The 23,704-nt window shown below is 35.4% G+C and overlaps 1 protein-coding gene across 1 annotated transcript in view; it reads left to right on the top strand.

The window, feature by feature from the left end:
• The window catches only part of APOOL (apolipoprotein O like), a gene marked incomplete at its 3' end in the record, with an annotated part of 48,439 nt that extends 35,720 nt beyond the window's left edge, over positions 1–12,719 (top strand). Inside the window, exons 6-9 of the mRNA XM_080718554.1 lie at positions 2,479–2,570; positions 7,352–7,465; positions 7,682–7,799; positions 12,631–12,719. Of these exons, the coding sequence (XP_080574680.1) occupies positions 2,479–2,570; positions 7,352–7,465; positions 7,682–7,799; positions 12,631–12,719 (413 nt within the window). The remainder of the gene's footprint in view (positions 1–2,478; positions 2,571–7,351; positions 7,466–7,681; positions 7,800–12,630) is intronic.
• Between the last annotated feature and the right edge of the window lie 10,985 nt (positions 12,720–23,704).

Genomic DNA, 23,704 nt, shown 5'->3' on the forward strand with positions numbered 1-23,704 from the left:
TCCATTCCCAGACACCCCCCCACACACACACACAATTTTTATTAATTTTAATTGCACAAATTTATGGGGTATAGTGTAGTAATTCAATACATGTATGTAGTGTGGAATGATCAAATCAGTATAATTAATATTTCATCTCCATAAACATTTTAAAAGAGTTTGTAATTTGCCCATAATAATTGTACTTATTTGTGGGATAGAATATGATATTTTAATACTTCTATAGTATGTACTAATCAAAACAGGGTAATTATATTTCAGACTTATAATTTCTTTATGTTTAGAACCTTTCTCCTAATTGTTCATATAATAGATTGTTATGAACTGTAGTCACTCCACTACACTGTAGAACACTAGAACTTAATACTTTTGTTTAACTGTGTTTTGAGATGTGCTATCCAACTTCTTCTGTTATTTCTGCCCTAAATTTTGAAGGAAATTGTCCAAAATGTATTACTTAATTTCTTAGTAAATAATTCATAATCGTCTTATAAGTGAAAATGTTCCTTCTTTCTGAATGTCAGAGCTGAAATAATCTAACATGATGATGCTTACTTAGACTGTAAATCTCAGTCTACTAGTGGGCAGTAAAATAAATGTAGTAGATCTCAGAAAGCATTTTATTAAAATGTAAAATAGAAAACATAGAGGAGAATAGCAAATATCAGAGTGCTTCATACTTAGTATGGGTAAATGTCATGAAACGTTTAAGTAAAGCGTATGTGTGTTATAGCTCTTAATGTATCTTTTTTTAACATGAGTCATGGTCAAAAAAGTTTGAAAGACATTACTTTCACATAACCCTGTTATGCTACAAATAGAGGTCAAAAGAAAGGAAATCACTCGATGTTTTCTTAAAATATAATATATAGCTAGTTAATAGCCATGTCTAGAGTCCTTCTCTCATTATTGGAGCAGGACTGTTGAACCTAAAATAACTTTATTTTCTTGTAGGCTGGCTTCTTATGTTAGGCAAAGAGAGGATGAATATAAGTCTTTTTAAAAATGACACATCAAGGAAAAACTACCACCTGCCAAGTTTAGGAGCAGCATAAAACAGGGAATACGGTCGAATCAAAGCAATCTAATCATGAGATATTAGGACTGTAAAATTAAGAATTAGTATAGACAAGAGGAGTACTGATCAGGACTAAAGGAGCAATATAGGGTGTTTTAGTTAACCTAAATTCTTTTCCCCCATACTACATAAACAGCCTAAATCTAAAGGAAATATAAACTAGATGTTGAAGCAGATTGTCTACCAACCTCCCCTAATCTCAATCTATAAGTAAATATCACATAAAAGATCCTTAGGCTGGGAGTGGTGACACAAGCCCATAATTGCAGTGACTTGGGAGGTTGAGTCAGGAGGCTCAACCAACGTGGGCAACTCAGTGTGACCCTGCCTCAAACCAAAAAATTAAAAAGAGTTGAGGATGTAGCTCAGTGGTAGAGTATCCGTCATTCCATCCCTAGTACTGTTTAAAAAAGCCTTCCTCGATGATAGTTAAACCACCATAGAAATAATTTCTTGTTTTTAACTTTCCCCAAACTGCAAAGTTGCCTACAAACATTGCCAGGTATTTTTCACTTTAGTCTATTGATATACCACTTAGACTGTTTCCTTTTTTAAATTATGGGTTGAACAAACTTTTATGTGGAATTAAGCTTTAGCTAAAAGTGGTGGATTTACAACAATCTCACAGAACGTAGGGTTCCATGGAAGTGTTTAGGTTTGGGGGTGAATAAGGATGAAAGAAAAGCCACATGACCAGGGCTGGATACTGGCTTCTCACATCCGGGCTAATCAGAGTTGCTGCAAGTTCACAGGTTTTGTATATTGGAGTTCCCAGTGAGATTCTATTAGGAACATTTTTGCAGACAATTTTGCTCTCAAGAAAAAAAGATATGAAAATGAATCTCATGCTTAATTAAGGCACCTTTAGAAGTGCAGTTATTATTCCGTATTCTAGATTAGTGACATGTGAAGTAGTTATATACCCTTTAAAGTCCTTAACTGATGAGCTAGTTGGGTCATTCACCTTCGTTAAGTACTTAATAATAAAAGAACTTATATTAGAGAGTCCGTTTCACTTTAATATGCTGTCACAAACTCAGTAGTTGATTAATTCTCTATATTATCATGCTTTGTTAGATATGTGAAAAAAATTGTTAACAGCATTGAATTTCTTAGGAAACGAAAAGTTACCTAGCTTAAAAAAAAGAAAATCATCTATTCCTTTTGGATAGATAATTATCATTATTAAATTGTGAACACTTCTTAAGTTGTACATGACAGCTAAGAAGTATTAATTGAATTGAGATCCTTAAGGATATTATCCTGATTGGTCTTACTACCTAAAGAATAATTTAATAGGTTGATAGCTTTAAGGAGAGCAAAGAATGCAGTAGAATGTAAGAACATCAAGTCTCTAATGACATCTATATGGAGTTTAATAATTTGTTTGAATTTTATAGGTTCTAGGTTTAAGAAAATCGCTTATCCACTAGGTCTGACCACTTTAGGAGCAACTGTTTGCTACCCAGCTCAGTCAGTAATAATTGCAAAGGTAAGTTCTTTTTAAGTGATAGCAATATTTCAGTATTTGTTTAAATGCTCAGTGTGACAATATTTAAATGTCACACAACACCTGCAACATAAAATTTTCAGAAACATATAGTTGGTATCAACTCTTAGGTTAGCAAAACCACATTAGCATCTCAGCATGGTAAATGCCATGCTTAATTACATGATCATCACAAATAAATAGGATGAATTTGTTTAAATATATTAGCAATATAAATACAGGTTTGAGGATTAAGTTGAGAGACACTGAGCTAGAATATATGGGCTAAAATACTTTTCTATTGTTGAGCTGTATAAAATTCAACTTTTTAATTAACAGATAATTATACCTACTGGCAGCTGTTCAGTTCAGAAGATTAGCATAAAGCAAGAAACAATGAACTGATAGATTACAGAGGCTTTGGAAGGTTAGAAACCATATATGTATATACATATACAGACTGAATTTTCAATCTACATAGAGCAAAGAAATGCCTTCTATAAATGCTTATTACAGATATGTTGTGATTTTCTTGTAAGCTTCCCTATAAATCCAAAGATCCTTTTAATTATTTGAATAATTTTTATTTTACTTTTACACATGTTTAGATTGAGAATAGCTTTGGAATATGTATATTTCTCCTTTCCTTTTTTCATTACTTATCAACATTTAACATTTTTCTCTCATATTTGAAATGGTATATCGTATTACCAGAAGGACTTTCTGTACTTACATTCTCATTACTACAGTTCTGTAACTATTTATTGTCATACAACTGACTATTCAGTACTTAGAGACTGTAAAGGATATTATGTACTCTGCAGTTGGCAGTGTAATCAAGCTATAAATGTTTATAACAAAGAAAATGAGTACTGAATCTAGATAATTGATGGGTAAAATGATAAATATATTTTTTAAACTTATTCCTAAGAATTGGCATTGGAATTAGATACTTAATGTGTTGATGCTCAAAGAAAACATTGAGCTCACTTATTTCAATATCCATATATTCTCGGGAAACTGGCTTAGAGAAGTTTCACAGTGACAGGCTTGCCTAGTATCACATCTAGCTACAGGTGTCCTGCTTCCCTCTCCATTACTGTTGTCAGTGGACGATACTGCCACTGATTCTACCTTTTCTTCTTTTAAAGTAATTACTTTGTGCTTTTTAAAATCAAAATGTTACTTGCTCATCCTTAAATAATATAAGCATAATAGAAAATTTTAGAAGAAAAATAACTACTCAAAATGCCTCTCTCCATAAAAATCACAATGTGAAAATTTGATAGATATTTTCCAGATGTCTTTTTATGTATATATAGAGAAAAATCACTGGGTGAATACATATGTGTCTGTCAGCATTTTTATAATTTTTCCATTTCTTTTTTTTTTTTTTTTTGGTGGTACTGTGGTTCCTGGAAGCCCTTCTACCTCCGGGCTACACTCCCAGACCTATTTTTACATTTTTATTTGGAAACAGGGTCTCCTAAGCCAGCGCACGCGTGGCTGGCTTCGAACCTGCGCGATCCTCCTGTCTCTGCCTCCCAAGCGCGGGGATTACAAGCGTGCGCCACCATGCCCGGCTTAATTTTTCCATTTCTAATGGAAACAAATGACCACATAACTTAGAGAAAAAAATAATTACATTCTTATGTTTTGGGGTTCAGTCTGTGTAAGGCTGGGAACCTCAGCTCTCAGGTCATAGGCATGGGAAGTAGAGAGAGGGAGAGCTCATGAGCTGTGGTCCTCACATCACGGAGCCCTGAAGCAAGAGAGATACAAAGAGAACAGGAGGAAGAAGAAACTTATATAATCCCCAAAACCACACCCCAGGGACCCACCTCCAGCCACACCCTACTCACCCAGGCCACCACCAGATAAATCCACAATGTACTGGGATTACACCCATGACTGAATAACATCAGCTCCAGAAACCAATTTATGAACTCTTCAAGGGGCCATTCTATATCTAAGTATAACAACAAGGAGAAGAATACGGTCATACTAGGCATCTTTTTATTTAAAAAAATAAGATATTACATTTTATTTTAACAAAAGAAAAACAAGGCAATTGATAGAATATTAAATAAAAATTTTATAATAGTCGTTATTGTTAATTCCTAAACTTTTATGGTAAATAATGATGGTTACTTAAGTTGCTAGAACTGAAATCCTAGCTTTTATTTTGACTGTTAAATAACAATACTGTATGTTATGTTTGTTAAATTAAAACAAATGATAAAGAATATGGTTTTTTAACCTGAGATCCAAAATAGACTTCATAGAGTCTATGACTTTCCCTGTCCAAAACTGTATGAATATTTGTATTTGTACAGTAGATTTGACATTATCAGAACCAATCATTACCAACTGAAAATATTAAAGCAGGAAGTTGTTAAAATATATAAACATGTATCCAAATTTTTATTTCAAATTAAAGCATAAATGTTTATTTTAAACTGGACTTTTTTTAGTACTAGTTTCCTTCTTGAAGATCCATAACATCTTCCGTATAATAAGCCATATACACATAATATATCTTTTACAAGTTCCCATTTCATTTTTTGTAATAAAAGAATACTTATAAATATTTAAAAGATAAGTACAGAATCATTTTAGATTTTTGTTATTTCTCCCAGCCTTTTACAAAATGCCTCTCTCCATAAAAATTTCACAACAGTCATATTTTAGCCATTTTCTTCAGAATCGTTACAAAGCTGTTAAGTTAATTTTCCTAAAAATAAGTACTGGGAATTACAAGCATGTGCTACCACATTTTATAAAATGTGTATACTTTTTTACTGCATATTCTAAGGAGAAACCACAAGGATGTATGATCCCAGTTATGTGTGTAAGGATGATAGCTTTAGCATTTATTTTACTCGGCCCCTCCCACCCCCAAATATACTCATCATCAGAGAATTTCTTAAAGGAGTTGTACTGTATTACGTCCATTATAGAATACTAAATTATGAAATTATTTTTAAAGTAGACCTATTAGTATATAAACTAATATGCAAATATTCTATGGCATATTATTCTCCTTTAAAAATTAAATCTCAGAAAAAAATATACAGTTTGATCCCATTCATACTTATAAAGAAAAATAAACTAAAGGTATACATGTTTAACTTCTTAAAAATTTCAATTTAAAAAATAACTGAAATTGTAGTGTATAATCTTTTCTGTTACCTCTTTTTTTCTAGTTGTGTTATTTGTCATAGACTTCCATCCATGCTAGCACATACATACCTACTTCATCTATTCTGGTAGATCTATAAATATCAACACGCCATCTGCTTTAAAGTGCAGTGTGTGTATGTACATATTGCCCCCTTTTTGTAGTTTCACTTCCAAGGTTTCAGTCAAACATCACCCAAAAGTATTAAGTGACAAATTCCCCCAATAAACAACTCATATGTTTAATGTGTGTGCAATAAAGAGTAGTATGATAAAATCTTCTTCCATCATGCCCAAACAAGAATAATTGCTGTGTTGCATGGATATATGCTGTACACATTACCTACTCATTAGTCATTGGGTTATCAGATCAACCGCTGTGGTATCTCTGCTTGTGTTCAGGTAACTCTTATTTTATTTTACTCAATAATGGACCTAAAACACAAGAGTACACTACTTAGATATGAAAAGAGAAGCTTATTGTAAAGTGCTTTCTTTTAAGTGAAAAGGTAAAAGTTGACTTAAGGAAAAAACTGTATGTTGAATTTGCTAAGTTTTATAATACAATAAAATTTGAGAAAGACTCTTTATCCTATTTTATTGGAAGTTCTGGTTAATATCTTACATGCCTACTTTATAAGTTAAACTATTGTAGATATGTACAGATAAGAAAAAACATACCTGAGCGTGTTGGTGTATGATTGTAATCTCAGTACTTGGGAGGCTGAGACAGGGGAATTACAAGTTCAAGGACAGCCTCACCAAGTACTGAGATTCTCAGCAACCTTGTGAGGCCTTGTTTCACAATAAAAAATAAATATTAGGGCTTGAGGTGTAGTTCAGAGATAGAATGCCCCAAGGTTTAATCCTGAGTACCACAAAAAAGAACGACAGAAATAAAGAGTGAGGAGGGGAAGGGATGGGAAGGAAGGAAGGAAGGAAGGAAGGAAGGAAGGAAGGAAGGAAGGAAGGAAGGGCAAAAAGTCCTGGAGACTCATATACAGCAATGTAATTATTAATAATTATGAGACCTATATACAACAGTATAATTATTACTAATAATTATGAACTGAATACATGAGATTTACTGAGAGGATCCTAAGTGTTATGAACACACACACACACACACACACACACACACACACACGATAACTGTGATGTGATGGATTTGTTAATGAGTTTGACTGCAAGAATCATAACAAAATGGTATAGTTACATCAAAACACCATGTTGTACCTGATAACAATTTTGTCGGTCATACCTCAAAAAATTTGGAAAATTAATTTAGAAATGATGAAATAGAGTTGAAAATATAGCTCAGTGGTGCAGTGCTCAATCCCAAGACTGGAAAAAATATAATCATAAGAATAATGATAGTAAGTAGATATAATTTTAAGTTTACATGTTGTATTATGAATACAAATTATATCTTAGCTTTTTACATGAGATATCATTTTTCATATAAGATTTGGGAAATGGTGCTTTATATTTTAGTATTATTTTTACTGAGTGTTCATATAAAATACCTGATATGAATTTTTAAATGTTCTTAAATTAACTTTTCAAAATGTATGTTTATTTGACTCTGTATTTGTTTGAATTAGGTAACTGGGATAAAGGCATATGCTATAAGCCAGCAAACTTATGAAGCAGTGAAATCACTGTGGACAAAAAACAACAAAAAAGAATCACTTCCTGAACCTAAAGAAAGAATTAAGGTAGAGTGTAAATGGACCAGAGAGGTATAAATGAGTTTTGTTTGAGTGAGTGTTGGCTTGTAATAGATATACTGAATAGAAGTCAGTGATAAAATGAAAGTAGATAAAGGAGTCATAATATTTTAGCATACTATAATTTTCTTAGGATATTTAATTCTTTTGGTAAAATTACTTACTTTTAAAGGACTTTTTTTTTTCTTTTTGGTTGGTGAACAGCCAGGAAGCCCTGATGAAATAAAAATACCTGCAAAAACAACTCATGTCCTGAAACATTCAGTGCCTTTGCCAGAAGAACTCAGCCCTGAAATAAAGAACAAAGCAGAATCTACCTCAGGTTAGTTTGGAATAATTCAGTCTCATTTTCATTCTTTTATTCAATAATTTTCTAGCATTGTAATTCGTGTTAACTTATGTCTCTTAATAAATTTTATACATATACAAGGTTTTATATGTATAATTTTGTATACATATATACACACATAGTTTTTATTTCTTTTAAAGTTAAGAAGGACTTAGGTACCTGGGATTTTTTAAATCAGCACATAGTTCATAATACAAATCTTTATATGTGGGAGAAGAGTGTAACACTGACAGGTTGATTGAGTGAAACACTTAATATTGCCTTATAAATGTGAGCTTTTTTATCAGGAGGAGGAAAATGTGCATTTGTAGGTTCTTTCAATTTGTAGGTATGAGTCACTCAAAGAAATACAGCTTCAATTTCATGTGCTACTTACCTGTCAGTCTTGTCAGTCTCAGTTTTTACTATTTGTATTTTTATTAAGTTTAAAGGAGAACTTTCAGCATCAAATAATAGAAAAAGTTCTGTTTCAGTTATTCAGTATTGGCGATTAATACTTTGTGTGATGAAATAGTGATAATTATGCTTTATAAACAAATACTGCCATTATTGTACTGTGATCAAAAAGAATGTAGCAGAGTGCTCAATACCATTTCAATAATACATTAATAAATTCACATAAACTCACCAGTCACTGGTTTGCATAGTTTCGTCTATGTGTAACATGAATGATTCAATCCACTAAGTTGTCTTATTGCAAAGGAAATATGGCCAACTCAGGTGAAGAAGTGAGGAATTCTAATAATATCTATCCTTTATGAAGCATATACTATGATGCAAAGTACTATAAGTTGTGTTGTTCAGTGCTCATCCACAAAATAAGACAAAAAACTGATGTAGCAACAGTTATTTCCATTGCATAACAAAAAGACTGAGACTCAAGGGTTGCTTAAATAACATGCTCCAATTACTATAGCTTGCAAGTAGTGGTGCTAGGTTTATAGCCTAGATCTTCCTGATCCTGAAGTACAAGGGCTTTTTATTGTGTATAGTTTTTTTCTAATTTATCTATTTTTTATAAAGGCTACTTGAGTTTCTTAGAAAATGACACTTCACCAAAAACAACTCGATAACTATTAGTATGAGTTTTCCTTAAATAGTCAGGACTAGAAAATATACAAAACCAAATGTTGTCATTGCTTCCATCTCAACCCTAGAAATTGCTACGTAGTTTTTTTTTTATTTAAAAACAGAATTTAGACTCTAATTTTAGCTCTTTGCTCTCTCACTGATTAAGATATTCTGATGAAAATTGTCACCAAATATCAAACCTGATTTGAGCTTTATTGTTTTCCTCTGTTACCTTTCTTACCTAATCAAGGTAAGGTACGGTTTTTATAAGATTTTCTCCGAATAACCTATAGCTGACCATATACCCAAAACATATAATGTGTCTAGTCATTTTTTAAGTGACTATCCATTCTGGAGTATCTTGATGAAGATGACCATACTATAACCTTAAAAGATGAACCAAAATCATCCCTGCCTAATGTGTCTTTATACAATTGAACTCTAGAAGCCTTTACCCACTGTCTGGGGGATCTTGGTATATGAACGCATTCTAAGGAGACAGGCAGAAAGAGAGATGCCATTGTTCTTCATTCTTACTATTAATGTGGTAGTGGCCTTTAAAAGAAATACTATAAACCATGTTGTTTATAACAGAAATTTATTTCTCCCAGTCTGGAGGCCCAAGAACAGAGTACCAGCATGAGGTTCTTGTGAAGGAGCTCTTCTGGATGTAGACAGTTGACTTTGTGTGGTATCCCCATGCGGTAGAGAACAGAGGGAGGCATGCTCTGGGGACTCTTAGGAGTACTGATAGCCAGGCATGGTGGTACATGCCTTTAATCCCAGTACTTGGGAGGCTAAAACAGGAGGGTCACAGGGCAACCATAGCAACATAGTGACATTCTCAGCAACCTAGTGAGACCCTGTTTCAAAATAAAAAATTAAAAGGCCAGGGATGTAGCTCAGAGGTAGAATGCCTCTGGATTCAGTCCCCAGTACCCCCCCAAAAAAAAAAGAGTACCGATTTCATTTATGAGGCTCCATCTTTATTATCAGAGGCCGAATGCCCCTGGGTTCCATCCCCAGACCCACAAAAAAAATTTGATACATAAAGACAAAATTATTTGTCATGCCCATGACAGCTTGATAAAAACTTTCATAGTATAGTTTTAGTTGTACTGAGCAATTACTTCCACCAGATGGCAGTAAAGATACAGTTGAGAAAACCTGTCCAGGTTACCTTTATGTTGAGAGCCTTTTACAAAATGTTTTCAAATGAAACTATAGAATATGTGGCAATAAATTATCTCATTTAAGTGTATTAAATAATATATAACAATAGGTTTAGTAACTACCACAATTTTCAAATAGTGATGAGTATAAATATTTTGAGATAATCTGTAACTGTAATGGAATGTGGAGATGTCTATGATTTCTGTTGGTGACAAAATATAAGGTAATTCTAATACTTTAGTTTTGTCCATTTTCATAGATTAGTGAAGATAAATACAAATTTTTCTCATCCCAGCTAAAATATCACAATGAATCCTAGCTCAGAGACCCCCAAAGGACCACAGGTTAAAAATTCCTAACTGTTACAGATTAATACCTAAAGAACCATTTCATGTGCTTTCCCACAAACCTGCTTCTTCTATTTTGTCCAATCTCAGTAAGTGTCAACCCTGTTCTTCTGGTTTCGCAAGTTAAATCGTTTCTCTCACATAGCACAGGTAAAGCACTCAGCAACATGTCGCCTTTTGTACTGCAGTTGCTTCCTAAAGGGTTTCTCTTTCTCCATCCTAATTCCTCATAATCTCTTCTTATTGCAAATATAACATCTTATTACAAATATAACATCGTGCCTGGTGTGTTGGTGGATGCCTATAATCCCAGTACTTGAGAGGCTTAGACATAATGATCACAAGTTCAAGGCTAGACTCAGCAACTTAGTGAGACCCTCAGAAACGAAGTAAGATCCTGTTTTAAAATAAAAAAGACAACAGTGCTGGGAGTGTAGTTTGGCGTTAGAATGCCCATGGGTTCAATCCCCAGTACTGCAGTGTATTACACACCTGTAATATCAGTACTTGGGAGACTGAGATGGGAGGATTGCAGATGTGAGGCCAACCTCAAAACTCTAGTGACACCCTCCTTAAAAATTTAAAAAAATATAAAAAGCCAAGCATGGTGGCGTACACTTGTAATCCCAGCACTCAGGAGGCTGAGACCAGAGGATCGCGGTTCACAGACAGCCTTAGCTACTTAGTGAGGCCCTCCGCAACTTATTGAGACCCTGTTTCAAAATAAAGAATAAAAAATAGGGCAGGGGGTATAGCTTGGAGGTCGAATGCCCCTGGATTCTATCCCTAGACCCACAAAAAAAAGTAAAAAGGCATTTCATGGATATCTAGAAGGCCCACAGCTTTACATCCTTGAGTTTCAGGTCAAATAATCACCTTTCCAGAAGGCTTTGCTGGGTGATCCAATAATTTGTTAATTTATGAATTTATTATACTTTTATTGGTACATTGTAATTATACATCACAGTTCAAAGTCATACAAACCAAAATGCACACAGGTATTGAGCATGATTCCCTGCAGGTCCCACCCTACTACCCACGCTTCCCTGCACCTGATAGTGAGGTTGGTCATTACACCTTCCAACATGGGCACAGCATAAATTGAACTATTTCTTTCATCGTTTCTTCCTTTTCCCCTCCCCTATCCTGTCCACTATTCTACTGGTCATTCTCAATTATGTAAAGCCCCTTTTATTTTCTATTTGCTCTCTATCTTCTACATATGAGAAAAATATATGGCCCTTGACTTTCTGATACTGACTGTTCTCACTTAGCACAATATTGTTTAATTCCATCCATTTTCCTGCACGTGACATAATTTTGTGGTTCTTTATGGCTGAGTGAAATTTCATTGGTTATCCATTCATCTGTTGACAGCCACCTAGTTTGGTTCTGTAATTTGGCTATTGTGAATTGTTCTGCTCTAAACATGGTTATCCATGCATCACTGTTGTATTTTGACTTTTTTTGGAAAGATATTGAGGAGTGGTATAGCTGGGTTGTATGATGTTTCCATTCCTGGTCTCTCCATGTGTGTAAAGGAGGGTACTTGGGATTGAACTCAGGGGCATTTTATCTCTGAGCTACATCCCCAAATCCATTTTATTCATTCATTCGTTCAAAAACAGGGTCTCCCTAAGTTGCTGGGGTTAGATTCAAACCTGTGATCCTCCTGTCTCATCCTTCCACGTATTGGGATTACAGGCATATGCCACCACACTCAGCCATTTCTAGGCTTTTGAAGGACCTCTACACTGATTTCCATAGCAGCGGTACTAATTTACAATCCCACCAACAGTGTATAAGAGTTCCTATTTCCTCATATGCTTGCCACCATTGACTGTTCTTTGATGATTGCCATTCTAACTGGAGTTTGATGTAATCTCCATGTTTGCATTTCTCTGATTACTGATGTTGAACAGTTTTTCATGTATTTATTGGAAATTTGTAGTTCTTTTGAACTGGCCACCCTATTTAAAATTGCACATCACCCAAACACTCTGTATGCAACTTATTTTATTTTGTTTGCATAGTATTTACCACTGTCTGATACATTACAACATTTTACTTCATGATAGTCTATCTTACCCAAATTAAATGTTAGGTCCATGTTGGCAGAAAATTTTGTTTTGTTCACTATTGTATTCCCAGTACCAAAAATAAATTTGTTAAATGACTAGTTTTTTTTTTTTTTTCATTTTAATATTTTTCAGGTGCTACACAGTTTATGCCTGATGCCAACCTCATGGATTATGGGCAGTCCCATCCAGATGATATAGATATGTACAGCACTAGAAGCTGAATTAGACTGCACAGAAACACTGCATAGAGAACTACCAGATATGTGAAGTTGCAAACAATGATGAAAAAATCATATGATGAGTAACTGAAATACTGAGTATACATTGTCAAGGTTTTCCTTGACATCTTCAAATGTACAGTTTGACCAATGAAGCAAATGATTAAAACAGAAACTCTGAATGCAATCCAAACAATATTAAATGATTGATAAAACAACATGGAAGTATTATGATACATTTGATGAATTATGAGTTCGTTTCTGAGAATGTAAAAACACAGTGAAGAAATGAACAGCAATGGAACTAGAATCTGAATATATATGTATGTATAATATATATATATACACACACACACACACACACACACACACACGATATATATTAGTGCACTTACTCATAAACATGCCCACATATTGACTCTAGAATTTTCAGGTAATGTCAGTTAAATTAGAATGGTTTGTAAAAGGATGTATTCTCATTTTTTTTCATTTTTAGAGCTATAATAAAATATTCATACTTTATGACACATGGGTTTGGCTTTGTCTCTGTCTTATTAATGTTAAATTGTCTTAAATTTCTGAAACTATCTCTAACTATTTAAGAGGACTGCATGCTGTGTGGGCCCCTTCTACTGGTTCCTAGGCAGTTTATTCTGTTCCCCAAAAGAGGCATTACAAGCCTCGTAAGCCTTTCAGAGTTGACTGTACTTTCTATTTCATAGAGCATACAGTAAGTTATTAGACATTCACAGCGTTTTCCCATCTGCCCTCTAGACTTCCCTCTTTCAGCCATCCATACCCCTTTGACAAGGCTAATGCTTCCATTTGTATTCCTGAATCTATCCCTCCCCTTCTTTTTCAGCTCTATATTCCATCCTGTTTAACCTCTAGTCTTCGGTTTCTCTTTTTTCTTGTTTCTTTTTCTCTACAGCTAAAAAGCTTCAGTCCTTCTTCATCCAAAAGCAACCACAACAAAACACAAGAACTTTTCCTTAACTCTACCTTTTCCTTCAAACTCTTTTCTCTTGATCTTTTCTCTTTTCATACTTCTTTTTTAAATTATTTTTAGTGCATTGCAACTACACATCATAGTGAGGATCCATGTGATATAAACATACATGCACATTGGTATAGTTACCTCTGTCTCCCACCTTGCTCAATCCACGTGTGTATTAGTAAGATTGGTAGTGATGCCTTCACATATTGCCATAGTATTTGAACTGTTTTCTTTTTCAGTCCTTCCTCTGCCTTTGCCTAATTCCCTCCTCCAATACCCTTCCACTGCTCTACTCTACAGGTCTCTCCCTGCATTGTAACTAAGTCCTTTTCTTATTTCCTCACTTTTAATTTTTCTCTAACTTGTAACATCCTGGCCTCTGTATCTACATGAGCTTTTATGTCATTAGACTCTTTGCCACTTTCTCCTTGACACTCACTCGTGCCTTTGGTTTCTGCTGTTCCTTTTCTCTTGTTAGTCGTCATTCTATGCTGACTGAATCCCTTGAATTTTGAGCTTCCTCAGCCTGTATCTCATGATCTTTTCCCATTCTTTTTGGATGTATTTGTGTGATACTCGGGATTAAACCCAAAGGCATTCTACCTGAGAGCTACAACCCATCCCTTTTTATTTTATTTCATTTCATTTCATTTTGTTGTTGTTTTATAACTTTTGTAACCAGTTTGTGCAAGGTTATTGGGAGAGTCTTTTTTGTTGTTTGTATTTTTTCTTCGTTTTTTTTTTTTTTCAGGTCTGGGGATGGAACCCAGGGGCATTTGACCTCCGAGCTACACCCCCTGCCCTATTTTTTATTCTTTATTTTGAAACCGGGTCTCACTGAGTTGCAGAGGGCCTCACTAAGTAGCTGAGGCTGTCCGCGAACCGTGATCCTCTGGTCTCAGCCTCCTGAATGCTGGAATTACAAGCATGCACCACCACGCCAGGCTTTATTGGGAGAGTTTTGCTAAGTTGCTGAAGCTATTCTCCAAGCTGCAATCCTCTTTCTCATTCTCCCAAGTACTAGTATCATAGGTGTGAGTTACCACACTTGGCTGATCTTTTTCCATCCTATATGCTTGCTCATATTTATTCAATCAACTTCACTGGTATCAGCAATTATTTATTTGGCATTATCATTAATATTTCCAGACTCCATATTTCTTTAGTGCTATAGACTTATATTTCTGATTATCCAGTGAACATCCCATAGACATCCTAAAGTTAGTATCCTAAAAGTAAATTCAGTCTGCCTCCCTTTCCTTATTTCTTATTTCTCAAGTCTTTTGCCTTCTTTAATCCTGTCACTGCTTTCATTGAAAGCCTAGTCATCATTTTCTTGGTTTATCATAGTAGTTTCCTGGCTAATACACTCACCATCAATCTTACTCTTTCAGAATTTCAAAATGTGTTCTTCATGCAAGTAAACCAACTAATGGTAGCTTAAACAAATATTTAAAGCCTGGAAATAGTACAGGATTGGTGGCTCATTAGTGCCATCAAGGACTTAGACTTTTTATTTTCCACTCTGATCTCCAGATCTTGCTGGTTTGTCATCTTGATCACAAAATGGATGCTGTACTTCTGGAGAACACATGCATGTTCAGAGTAGTAAGGAGCAGGGTGAAATGTGCAAAAGACGCTTCTTTTCCCCTTTTATCAGTCATCTAAATGCTTTCTAGAATCTCTTCAGAAAAGGAAATTAGGGATATCGTTTCTTCCTGTGTTGAGGAAGGCAAGTAAGGAGTGAGGGGTGTATGACAATTTTGAGACAACAGCTTCTGCTACCCAATTCTTCTAGCTCATCTGTCATGACATTAGGAATAGTTGTCCTCTGACATCTTCAGTAGCTCACCATTGCCTCCAGAATTGAATCAAAACTCTTTAGCATGGTATACAAGGCCCTTCCCATTATAATCAAGCTTACATTCTAAAACTCTTCCTTCTCTATACACATGAACGTATTTATATTGTACTTATGACATACCACTTGCTTGATGAACATGCTTCATGCTTTTTGCCTCGTGTCCTCTGCCTAGGTAAATATTTCCTCTCAGACTGCTTTTCTGTCTTGTCCTATTCCACCTTAAAACTTTCTGTCTATCCTTTAAATCCACTTCCAGTCACCTTTCTCAATTATCCAAGGTAGAATTAAGATGTTCTTTCTTCCACATTCCCTTACACTTGGCACTTTTAGATATAATAGCCAACCCAGTTTATTATAATTAGTATTTTCTCATCCATAAGGATTCCTGTGGGTGTGGCTAAATCTTTCTCTTGTACCCACGAAATGCCTGGTACCTAGCAGGATCTCAGTGTTTGCCATGCTGGCTGCTGCTGGTTATGGGATAACAAAATAGTTATGTACAAGTAACAGTGATATATGGGGTATCTGCCCTAAGATAAGTATGATGAAAGAGCTCTAGTTGCTCAGAGGAATTGTAACCCTGGGGCAGTGTCAAGGGGACAGTGGTACAAGCTGCTCAAGATGAGTCATTTCACTTGCTAATTTTTCACAGGTAAGCTCTTCTGAATTTGGTATCAGTATGTGAAATGAACTTTTAACCTCAGACCTGTTTCTATTCAGGCATACCCAAATTGCATTGAACATAAAAAAGGGGGAAAAAGCTACAAGTTGATCTCTACACTTATCCCAATTTCAGATGTTAAAGTGTGAAAAAAAATCCATGTCCTAAATTGGATGAACCAGGGTAGGAAAAAAATAGGCCAAAGCGAAATATGAGTCATTTTTGAATTATCTTCTCTTTTGGGTTATCAGCACTGTTTCTAGCCAATAGTGTACTATAATAATGGAGATAATGGAGAGTTTATCTGCAAAATCTGTTTCAAGGTAAAAGATCTACTCAAACAAGAATATTATAATCACTTGCTGTATTTTACAACATTTGAAGTCCAACTGCTGTTAGACTGGGGTGACTTTCAAATGTTTGGGCCTCTTTTGGGATGGATGAGCTGTTCCGAGGCTTCTTTCATTCTTCCTCCGCCATGTCCATGAGTTCTTCTCTGTTAAACCTAAACAGATGCCAGCCCTCCTCAGACGAAAGGTCTAAAGCTCCTCTACGAGTATAATAGTCAATAGAAGCCTGGTTCCAAATGACAACGAGAAAGTGCATGCAGTTACACTGGGTTATGAGCGCTATCTGTTTAAAAGCAAACAAACAAGCAAAGATTACTTTTATTTGTAAGTACATTCATTAACACTTTATTGAAGGTATATTATGTATAATACATTGTACACACATTATACCTCTAAGTAACTATACATACTTATCTTCTGGACTGCTCTATAACTGTAAAAAGCAAAATGTCCCACGGTCCTAAGTTTTTAAACCCTTCTCTTTAAAAGCTTGAAATTAAGCCGGGTGTGGTGGCGCGTGCTTGTAATCCCAGCATTCGGGAGGCTGAGACCAGAGGATCACGGTTCGCGGACAGCCTCAGCTACTTAGTGAGGCCCTCTGCAACTCAGTGAGACCCGGCTCCAAAATAACGAATAAAAAAAAATAGGGCGGGGATGTAGCTCAGACATTAAATACCCGTGTTCCATTCCCAGACCCACAAAAATAAAAAATAGTAAAAGCTTGAAATTGACTTGTTAATTCCTCACAGAAAATGTTTAGTTAAAAGCACAAATGTTCTCATCTACATATTTCCATAATGAAAAAATATCTTTTATAACGGCATACACACTGTGGGCCTATTTTCCAGATAATTTTTTTTCTAATTTCCCTCATGCTTGCTTCTGCTTTATAGCTAAGAGTGTATATAGTGTGCATGTGGATTGTATATAAATCAGCTTTAATCAAATACAACTTATATACAGCATATATAATTTGTTTGAAACTCCAATTTCATTGGGATAAAAATTTGAAGTACATATTAGGGTTATGTTTAAGTAAGATTAATTACCTATTTATGCCCTGTTAAATAATATTTCATGAAGAAAAATGAATGTAGAAAATAGGAGTATTAATTACAATACAGACCTGACTCAGCCTCTTCAGCATTTCAGCTCCAATACCTAGACCTGTAAATAGATAATGCCAAATGAAAACCATATGTTAAAAATTCTACTTACCTAGTTACTTGATTTAGTTTAAAAGAAATAAAATATAAACCCTGTATCTGATTGTATATATATATATATTTCTTTTTTTTTTTTTTTTGCAGGTCTGGGGATGGACCCCAGGGGCATTCTATCTCCGAGCTACACCCCTACCCTCTTTTTTATTCTTTATTTTGAAACCGGGTCTCACTGAGTTGCAGAGGGCCTCACTAAGTAGCTGAGGCTGTCTGCGAACTGCGATCCTCCTGTCTCAGCCTCTCGAATGCTGGTATTACAGGCGTGTGCCATCACGCCCGGCTGTTATATATTCTTAATAGCATGTTGACACTCAGTTCCTGAGTGCCTCTCATATCTCTTTTTTTACCTAATTGGAATGTGGTACCAAAGGTAATGGAAAAGAGTTTGGGTTATTTTAAAGATCATTGAAACAGAAATGACTCTCTGTCACTATCACCAACATGGTATATTTCGAAAATAAACCGACTTAACCTGTAAAAGCACTTTTTAAAACTTAAAATATAGCTATACTAACATGGCTAATTCAAACACTGATGGAAATTAATGAGTGATCAGGCTTATGAAATAGAAAGGAGTTACATAACTAACTGAAAAAGCATATTTGTTTGAAAGGCCCATCTTTACTCCAAAAATTAAAATATGCCTTTTAATTTTAAAGTATAAGTAATATTATAACCCTAGTTTTACCTCGGTAAGCTTGAATGACATAAAAATCCTCTAGGTAAAGTAACTTGCCAATCCAGGGGTCATATGTGAAGTAGTACATGGCAAATCCAACAGTCAGTTTGCCTAGGAAGAGAGAAGATAGCTCAGATAGAGGTTAATAATTTAAATTTTAGAACATTCCCACCAAATAGAAAAAAAATTTTGATGCTTTTTTAACTATTAAAGTAATACTCATTAGACAAAATAATAAACATTATATAAAATGTATAATTTTTAATTCCCTTATAGCACAAGAGACAAGCATTCTTTTTATAGTTTTGTGTATATTCTTCCAAGGTTTTTTTTTTTTTTTGGCTGAACTGGGGATCAAACCCAGAGGCATTCTACATTCTGAGCTATACCCCCAGCCCTATTTTTTGTTGTTTATTTTGAAAAAGGGTCTCACAAGTTGCAGAGGGCCTTACTAAGTAGCTGAGGCTGGGTGTGAACCTGCGATCCTCCCGTCTCAGCCTCCCAAGTACTGGGATCACAAGCATGTGCTACCATTCCCAGCTCTTCCAAGATCTTAATGCATATACAAGCATAAGTACTTAGCACACCTTTTCTTTAAAAAAAACTAGGTTTATACATGTATACTCTGCTTAACAGTAGAGGAGTATGTTATATATATAATTTGTTTTCAGAGTATAGAAAATGCACTTCCCATTCAATTGGAAAGGAAAGATTTACTTTACCTGATGGTGTTTGTTGACTTTGTACTTCAGCAATCAGGCAGTAGAAAAGTGGGTTTGCTCCAAAGCCATCCCTGAGTAAATCTGAAATATCAATTCACATAAACTGTGTCAATTTATATCAGAGAAAGAGAACATGGCAGAGTAAGAAGCTCCAGGAATTTGACTCTCCATCTGGATGACAATTGTACTTAGAAGAAATATTTTGGAGCTCTAGAGTTCTTTGAATACTTGCAGCATTCAGGAGATGGGCTGTCTGGGAAAGTGTATTTAATTTAGGTCTAATTCAGCCATCAATGTGGTGCCAGCTGCCTGCCCTTCACTCCCCATTCCTCCATCCCATGGCAGGCAGCTGGGGGGATGGCAGTCTGCATATCTGAAGCAGTTTGCTGGAGCCACGGTGGGCAACAAATACTTTGTCTTAAAAATCTTGAGGTTTTCTATTAACTGTGTACTGGCACTCTGACCACTGAGGTGAGGACTTAGAGGTTAGTTGCTATTATTCCAAACCATGAAGCTGAAGCAGCTTCCAGGAAAGTTAACAACCACACCTGTTTCATTGGACATTTAAAAAAAAATTATAAAGGACATTTAGAACAAAACATGTGAATTTAGCCACCATGAGTGACTAGGGAAAGATATAGGCCCAGGTAAAACTTAAGACCACAGTAAGCTTTCAACTCAGGCTGACTCAGACAGAGACTCCCTCTAGTAATCAAAAACAGAGCAAATCTTGAGAATCAAAATGCTGCATGAAAAAAAAACCCCAAACAGAAGAAAGCAGTAATGGATGGGATGAGTATTAAGAAAAGACTGTATGGCTCTCAGTCTATAGAAAATTAAAAGAAAAATGGTAAAGGTCTTTTTTTCTTATCAGTAATTACATATGGTTTTTGCAGAGCTGCCTGGGCCTCACTCACGGTAGGCAAGTGCTCCACTGAGCTGTATCCCAAGTCCTCATAATTAAAAGTAAAAGGAATAAACACCAGTGAAAACACAAAGAATAGCAAAATGGATAAAATAAATTTAAGAAAACGTGATCTAACTATATATTGAAGCCACAAAACACACTAGATCCAAGGACACAAATCAGTTGAAAATGGAATGATGGAAAAAGATAAATATTATGCAAACTGTAACCAAAAGAGCTGGGGTAGCTATACTAATAACAGATAAAATAGACTTTAAGTCAAAGCTATTAAGAAAAGAATGTTGTATGATGATAAAACAGTCAATTCACCACGAAGAAATAGCATTTAGAAACATGCATCAAACATCACAGTTCCTAGAAATATGAATAGATATTATCCCAAAACAAACAAAATAATACAGAAAACAAAAGAAGTTTTGGTTGAGATGAGGAAAAATTAGACCCCTTGTGCATTGCAGGTTGAAATGTGAAGTGGTACAGCTGCTATGTAAAACATTATGGAGGTTCCTCAAGAAAATAAGCAATTACCATATGATCCAGCGGTTCCACTTCTAGGTATGGATATGCCCAAAAGAATTGAAAGTAGGAACTCATATACCTACACACCAGTGTTTCATAGCACCATTATTCACAAGTGTAAAAAGGTGGAAACAACCAAAATGTCCCTCGGTGGGTGAATGGATAAACAAAATGGGTTTATGCATAGAGGGCAATGTTATTCAGCCTTAAAAAGGAATGGAATTCTGGTACAGGGAATAACTTGAAGGAACATTGAAAATTCATGCTGAGTTGATAGAGACAGAAAGTAGAAGAATAGTTATGGGGGAGGCTGGAGGAGAAGGGCAGCAGGCATGGGAAATTAGTTTAATTGCAGAGTTTTATTTGGAGGTGGTGTCAAAGTTTGGGAGATTAATAGTGGTAATGGTTGCAACAGCACTGTGGATGCATTTAATGCCATGAATTGTATGCCGATGAGTGGTTAAAATGACCTATATTATGTATATTTAACCACTGTTTAGAGATGTTTACAGTAATAGGTAAGAGCAGAGAAAATATCAAGTGTTTCACCTGCCTCTAGAAAAGTACACGTCCTTTCTAAGATTAAAAACAGGAGTTCATGATGTTATTACTGCAATTCAAAGGTGTATTGAAATTCTAAGGCCAGAAAATGGAGAATATAAAGTATTTTGATGTTGCTTTGTTATTGTTTAAGATGTTATATACTACCTTGAGTGGTATTTTTCTGAGTTCTTTGAAATAATATATTATTTCAATATAGGCTTGTTATTTTAGAGTACTGCCTGCATGAGTCCTGTTTGTTCATTTTATGTTTCATAGTATTTCCTTAAGCCCAACTAATTACTCTTTATTTAAGTATCTGGTGATGTTAATTACCACGAGTTAAAACATAAGAATCGCCATAGGAGATGAGTGATCCATGATATATGCAGCTCAGGGTTCTATTTCTGAACAAGACACCCAAAATTGGTTAGTTAGAGCACAGTACAAAACACCCTATAAATCACCTAACTTTCTTCTGAATCTGTCACCTAGTACTAAAATGAACCCCTCTATCTCTTTTTGGTAGAATGTTCTCTGTCGTTACATGCAATCTAAAGTATTCAGTTTCAGGAATATCCTTCATCATATTCTTCTATGGCTTATAAATAATTCTCTTTACCTAGTGTTTTCCTTTTGTAATTTTACATACTTTCTTTTCTCTTAATCTTCCTATTTATTGACTGCAACGTTCCAATTCGTCACAGATTGCTAGCCTATCTCTTTAATATATTGCTGGCCATCAAAGGTGTAACCACTTGGAAAATATTTTAAATCTCTTTGCTTTTTTTTTCTTCATTTCATCGCATCAGATGCCTACCAACATGCTAGGTGTTGAATTAATATTTTTTTTTTACCAAAACACTTCCTGATGTATATTTTGAAAAACCGCTTGAAGTTTATCTGTAAAGGTGTGAAGCTCTTAAGTATCAACTTTCAACTAAAAATTGGGATGAAAATGGAACACTGACAAATTTATCAAATGTATGTTCTCTATATATGCTATTAATGGCATCGTTTTCATATACCAAGCCCAGCAGCTTCTACACGTCTAACAGCTGTGTGCGTACATTCTTGTTTCTTTTCCTTCGAAAATGCCACAAAACATCTTACCCATTGCTGTTATCTTCACTGCATCTGTCATGTTTTCACAGGCAGCCAGTTCCTGTCAAAGCAGAGAAAACTTTCCATTTATGATTTAGTAATGATTTCTTTTTTCATTTGGGGCATTGCAATTATACGTCATATTGGGTATAGAGTGGTAGACGCATACGCACACAACTCGGGGCACTTTGAGCTCAGGGTCACTCTACCTCTCAGCGACACCCTCGGCCCTTTCAATTTTTGCTCTGAATAGGGTTTCCCTAAGTTGCTAAGGATCTTACTAAGTGGCTCAGGCTGGTCTCCAACCTGAGATCATCCTGTCTCGGCCTCCCAAGTGCTGTAATGACAGGCGTGTGCCACCAAGCTGAGGATAGTAATGAATTCTTAACATAATAATCATTGTGCAGTTTTCAGTGAACAATTCTGGCCATATGATGTCTTCGGAAGTGTTACAAGTGGGTCAGACTTAATCCCCATCATCTAAAAACTTAAAAGTCTAAAAGAGCAATACAGCAAAAGAATAAAGTAGGTAGGTAGGTAGGTAGGTAGGTCGGTCGGTCGGTCGGTCGGTTGGTAAGTGTTAGGTGGATGGATGGATGTCAGTATCTAATGCATATAAAAGTCATTTAATTTATATGGGTTTAGGGTCAGGCGTGGTGGCACACGCTTGTAATCCCCGTGCTTGGGAGGCAGAGACAGGAGGATTACACAGGTTCAAAGCCAGCCTCACTAGCTTAAGAGACCCTGTTTCCAAATAAAAATATAAAATAGGTCTGGGAGTGTGGCCCGGAGATAGAAGGGCTTCCAGGAAATCCAGTACCACCAAAAAAAAAAAAAAAATTATATGGGTTGATAGCCCTGAATACAACCAAAAACTGGGAAGCAAAGTAAAAATGGCTTCTGAGCATTCAAGTTAGATGTCACAAAATTTATGTATTATGAAGCTTGTAGACTTTAGAGAAAAGTCTGTCATGTGTTTGCCTATGAAGTATTTTTGGCAGTTAAATTGAACTTTTTTTTTCAGTACCGGGGATGAAACCCAGGGACATTCTACCTTTGAGCTACTCCAGCCCTATTTTTTAGTCTTTATTTTATATTTGAAACGGGGTCTCACTGAGTTGTGAAGGGCCTCGCTAATTAGCTGAGGCTGTCCGCGATCTGTGATCCTCCAGTCTCTGCCTCCAGAATCATGGGATTACAAGCACGCGGCACCATGCCCACCTGAACATTTGTTTTTTTATTGTGATGTTTCACTATATCTCTTTTACACATTCAATTTATTTTTTTCATGATTTGAATCTCAGGCTTGGAAGGTTATAAAAATAATCACTCTTGTTTTCCTCTTAAGTTCCTAATAATTGGTTCATTTGTATTTTCCCTTGTATTGTGGTATATCAGTAC

Source organism: Muscardinus avellanarius (assembly GCF_963383645.1).
Source record: "Muscardinus avellanarius genome assembly, chromosome: X".
NCBI lineage: Eukaryota > Metazoa > Chordata > Mammalia > Rodentia > Gliridae > Muscardinus > Muscardinus avellanarius.